Genomic DNA, 5,197 nt, shown 5'->3' on the forward strand with positions numbered 1-5,197 from the left:
TCTCAAAGCCTCTGTCTTGACCAGCATTCTGTCTCTAGACCCCAAGAGAACTGAGGAAAAGAAATGTTGCATTTCTCCAGTAAAAAAAAAAAAAATCAAATACCAGCACTCAAGTATACAAGGTTTACTGTATTAATTTCAACTATTTCCAAATTGATGTTTTAGAATTTAGGAAGGAAACTAGGATAATTAAAAGTTCAGGAAGACATGCATTTGAAAACTGTATTCATCATTTACTATTAATAATAGCTACTCGGTTTTTATCTACCCAGTTGTGTGGATGTTGGGCAGGAGAAGAAATGTGTAGTGGATAAGACTTGAATGAATCTGAGTTCACATCTCTGCTAGTTTACTAATCAGCTGTGTCATCTCAGGGCAAATTACTTCTTTTTGCTCTTAAATTTGCTTATCTATTGAGAAAAATGGCATCTCCCTCAATGGGTTCTAACGAGGAATGAATCATTTCGATTATGTGAAGCACTTAGAACCAGGTATATATGACACATGGTGGGCTCGAAGAGGAAGAGTGTGGGCGACACTTCGATCATTTATTCACATTTACTGCCTCCTGTGTGCTGGGCCTTAGACAGGGGCTAGTGTTATTTGTAAAGAGTTCAGCTGTTTAAAGGCAGCTGCACTAAATATTAAGTGAGAATATCTCCACTACAGGAAAATTTTCTCAGAAATATTCTACTGGGAGAGATTCACAATTACCACTTTCATTTGCAAAGTGAGCGCCTTTTCTCCACGGACAGCTATGTTTAGTTTTTGTCCCACATACATAGGAGGCCTTTGCCCATTTCATAATGGGCAATTTAGGAGCACACCTGCCCACACCCCCACACCGTGCTGAGTTTTTGACCAAAAATGCCATGAGCTTCCCTACTCACCTGATCTTGCCCTGAGACAGTTTTCTTATTTCCAAAGATGAGAAAAGTCATCAAAGGGAAACATTTTGCTGACATGGAAGAGGTGACACAAAAAATGGCAGAAGCACTAGATTACCCCTAGGCCTATGCCTTTTTTCTCTCTCTTTTTTGGTTTTGTTTTGTTTTGTTTTGTTTTGTTTTGTTTTTTGAGAGGAAAAGCACTAAATCCTAAAGAGGAAAGCAGAGGTGTGGATACATAGCGGTCTTACCTACAAGTGGCTCACAGTTTCTCCGTAAGGTCCTTCCTGGCTTGACCTTTCAGAGAGAAGCATCCATGCAGGGCACTGGATTCAGGCTGTGAACCATGAGTAAGATGGCGCCCACTGCCCTCCTCCTGAGTCTGGTGAGCACTGTGTGGGCCAGCGTGAGACCTGCACAGCCACAGACCGGCCACTGTGTGGGAGGCATGCAGAAGCTTGGGTCCCACTGCGAGGAAGGGAAATACTGATGTGTTCAGGACTGTTTTATCATCAAGGTCAAACATTTGGACATGAGAATGGTGGGGCCTCTCCCCCGAGACGATGAAAAAGGAAATACAAGCAAATCCAAAGTGTCAAGGGGCCTCCGCCAGCCAGGGATTCCTTTTAAGAAGGTCTCTCTCATATCCGCTCATTACAGAACCACCTTAACATGAAAGTTTCCTCCCAGAGCTGGGGCTATTGGGACAGCAAAGCTGGAGCCATTGGCCAGGCCTCCCGCAGCTTACTGAAACCTGGTAAAGGCAGCCTTTACCAATTTGCATTGCTCAGTCCCTTCCCCTTTCTCTCCCAGTCTCCCAATTCTGCTTTCTTTTGGCTTCCGTCAGTCTGTTCTCTGTGTCGGAGTCTGTGTGTTCCTTTATGTCCTTTTGTTGATTCCACCTATAAGTGGAATCACTTGGCATCGGTCTTTCTCTGACTGACTCATGGGTTAGCATAATACCCTCTAGGTCCATCCATTCTGTCGTCAATTTTAAAATTCATTCTATTTCAGGACTCTGGTGGGTCCCAATCAGCTCAGCAACAGAGACTGTCATCCTTAGGGACCGAGTGTCACAGATATAAACATTAAGAAACTCAAGTGTCGTAGAGGGAAAACCTCACAGGCAAATCCCTCTAAACACACCTTTATGCAAAGTTGAGACTTTAGGAGAGAAACAGTAAAGGAGAATAAAGACTAGAATAATAACTTAGGCATGTGATGAAAACAGTGTGCTGAAGTAGGGAGCTTTCCTTGAGGATGAGTCTCAGTATAATGTGCCAGAGGCTCCCCTGTGAGTGTCCTGCCTGCTCCCTCTGTGCTGCCATAAAAGGGCAGACTTGGACCCAACATGTCACCTCTCCTCTGTACCTCTGCAGAAGTCCTTTCACCCAGAGGCTTCCAAGTGTTGTTACACATGGGAATTAACCCACCTCATCATGACTCCCCTCCCCAAAGATGGGTCCTTTCAGTAGCACAGACCTTTACCTACGGGACTACTCAAGGTCCCCTGAGAGGTCAGGAATCATCCTCATGAATCTTTACAGCCAGGCTCCTTCCTGTTGGCCTTTCCCCAGGCTCCCCAAGAGCCCACATACCTGGAGACCCAGACTTCAGCCTCCCTCTTTCCCATCTTATCTGCCCCAAAGCTGAGTGAGGACACAGCATGGATTTTTAAAGATACTTTATGAATCACTTTAAGTACAGAGTTGGCCATATTTTTTATTTGTTCCCCCAAACTCTTCTGTTGTCAATCCAGTGACCAAATATGTATTAAACACTTACTTGATTGCCACTCACTGTGGTGGACACAGGGACCACTGCAGTCATGCCTCTCCTCTCGCTTCACGGGAAGGACAGACAATGACAGGAATCAGGTGCCCTGGTGTCAGGGCTGGGAAGATGACAAATGTGATGGGCTGAGTGAGGTGGTAGGACAGGTGGTTCAGGGAAGCCCTCTCCATGCAGGTGGTATCTGAACTGGGATCGGGAGTGTGAGAATAAGCCAGGTTTTTCATTTTTCTTTTCTGTTTTTGCATCTTACAGATTTTTCATTTCTAGTCAAATAAATCTCAGTCTTCAATATCTCACCAAAAAAAAAAAAAAGCTTCTGGGGGATCCTGATAATTTCTTCCAGAGTAAAACTGTCATGAGAGCAAAGAGTAAGAAAGCCACTATAGTTTATCCACAGCCAGGATTGGTCCCCTAGCTCCAGCTCCTACCTCATAAGGCCCCACTGTGATGTGTCACCAAACCTCTGCTCCTATATAAGCTCCTGGCTGGCGGAGATCTTTGTCCGTTAGACTCCAGAAGCTGTTGCAGGTGACTGGTTGGACTAGGACTCATTCGCTCATTTCCTTGTTTCTCCTGAAATTGAAACAAATTTTTTTTAATTTTGGTTTTTTTTTCAGTTTTTTTTCACATTTTTGTTTTAATTTTGTTATTTTCATTTTCTTTTTCTTCATTTTTATTTTATTTCATTTTGGTTTTTATTTTAATTTATTTCATTTCACTTTGTTTTTTATTTTAATTTATTTGATTTAGTTTTTTATTTTATTTTATTTCATTTCATTTTATTTTGTTTTGTTTTTGTTTTAACGTCACCATGTCTAGTGACTCTGCAGCCCTCTCTGCCAGTGAAGAGTGCCGTGTGGGTGGTTACCTCCTGCTGAGCCCCATCGGCCATGGGGCCTTTGCCAAAGTCATGTTGGCCCGGCACCTTCTGACAGGCACAGAGGTGGCAGTAAAAATTATCCGTAAGTGGGACTTCAGTGAAAGGTTTCAAGAAGTTCCTAGTCTTAAGATGTTAAATCACCCAAATATTACGAAATTGTTTGAGGTGATTGACACCCAAGACCAAACTTTCCTTTTTATGGAAAATGTGAGCAGTGGCCACCTACTCAACTATCTGCTGAAGAACTACCCCTTGGCGGAAGACGATGTCCGGGCCAAATTTCGACAGCTGGCATCGGCCCTGGAATACTGCCATCGGAAAGGAGTGATCCATCGGGACCTGAAGCCTGAAAACATCCTCCTGGACGAAGAAAACAACATCAAGCTGGCTGATTTTGGTTTCAGCACAAAATTTTCAGGTGAGAAACTCAAAACCTTCTGTGGAACCCTGCCCTACATGGCCCCAGAAATGTTGAAGTGTGAACCCTATGATGGACAGAAGGTTGATGCCTGGAGTTTGGGTGTCACCCTCTATGTAATGGTGACGGGCAAACTGCCCTTTAAGAAGGGCAACCTCAAAGAAATGAAGAAAAAGGTATCGAGTGGGCATTTCCACATCCCGGACTCTCTGTCTGTGGAGTGTCAAGAGCTGCTAAAAAAACTACTGAGTGTTGATCCAAGCCAGAGGATAAGTGTAAAAGAGATCATGGACAACCAGTGGATTAACATTGGATATGAAGAGGCCCTGAGGCCTTATACTGAGCCACCCGGGGGTGACACTGACCCCCGGGTGGTAGAAATAATGGAAAAGCTGGGATATAAGAAGAAAGAAATAGAAGACTCAGTGTCCCAAAACAAATTCGATACGGTCATGGGCACATACAGGATCTTACAGAACAGACAAAATAAAATGGTCGGACGCACAATCCGGGTAAGGCCCTGCCCCGCCTCTGACCCCAAGATCAGTCTGTACCCCGCCTCTGACCCCAAGAGCAGTCTCTGCACAAGACAGGGGACTCTGGCATCAGGGGAGAAATTGGAAAAATGCTCCAGTCTCCCAGGCCACATGGAAGCAAGGGTGCCCAGTCCCCCACCCCACAGGGAAAGGAGGACCAGGTCTCTTGAACCCAACCCGGAAGGGAAGTTTATCCCCTCGCCCAGCCTGCAAGTTGGGGGGTTCACCCCCTTATCCAGACTAGAAATGAGGGGGACCACCAACCCAGAGATGATGGAAGCAAGTGTGCCCAGGCCCCCATCACTCATGGAAACTCGGACCAGTTTCTTTCCACCCAGGCTGGGGACAAGCAGGACCATTGCCACAGACAGCAGAGAATCAAGGACGACCGTTTCCCCAAGCCGCACATTCTCAAAGATGGCCAGTCCCCAAGACAGCCTGGATAGCACAAAGAGCATTCCTCCAACAAGTCTGGCCTCAAGAGTCCCCTCTTCCCTGCCCAGCCCAGGGTCCAGGACGGCCTCCTCAGTTGCCCACAGCAGCAGCTCCTGCACACAGAGGGGGACCCCAGCCTCTCCTTCTGGCTCCAGCCATGGCCGGCAGGGGGTGGCCAGGAGGGTCCTCAGGTTTGTTTTAAAGTGCTTTTGCTGTTGGCCGTCCACTAAGAAGCAACACCACAAAA

The 5,197-nt window shown here is 45.8% G+C and overlaps 1 protein-coding gene across 1 annotated transcript; it reads left to right on the forward strand.

Moving 5' to 3' along the window:
• The first annotated feature begins 3,492 nt into the window (after window positions 1-3,492).
• Window positions 3,493-4,961, forward strand: LOC119044153 (serine/threonine-protein kinase MARK2-like). The gene is made up of 2 exons (XM_053663669.1): window positions 3,493-4,491; window positions 4,854-4,961. Exons 1-2 carry the CDS (start codon window positions 3,493-3,495, stop codon window positions 4,959-4,961), a joined length of 1,107 nt encoding a protein of 368 aa, XP_053519644.1.
• The last annotated feature ends 236 nt before the right edge of the window (window positions 4,962-5,197 follow it).

Source organism: Artibeus jamaicensis, unplaced genomic scaffold, assembly GCF_021234435.1.
Source record: "Artibeus jamaicensis isolate MK-2021 breed Jamaican fruit bat unplaced genomic scaffold, CSHL_Jam_final contig_3264, whole genome shotgun sequence".
NCBI lineage: Eukaryota > Metazoa > Chordata > Mammalia > Chiroptera > Phyllostomidae > Artibeus > Artibeus jamaicensis.

What these genes read in the sequence shown, in the direction of transcription:
- LOC119044153 (XM_053663669.1), top strand. Translation starts at nt 3,493, where the DNA reads ATGTCTAGTGACTCTGCAGCCCTCTCTGCCAGTGAAGAGTGCCGTGTG. An exon ending in TGGTCGGACGCACAATCCGG is followed by an intron (nt 4,492 to 4,853) that starts GTAAGGCCCTGC and finishes CTTTCCACCCAG; the next exon opens with GCTGGGGACAAGCAGGACCA.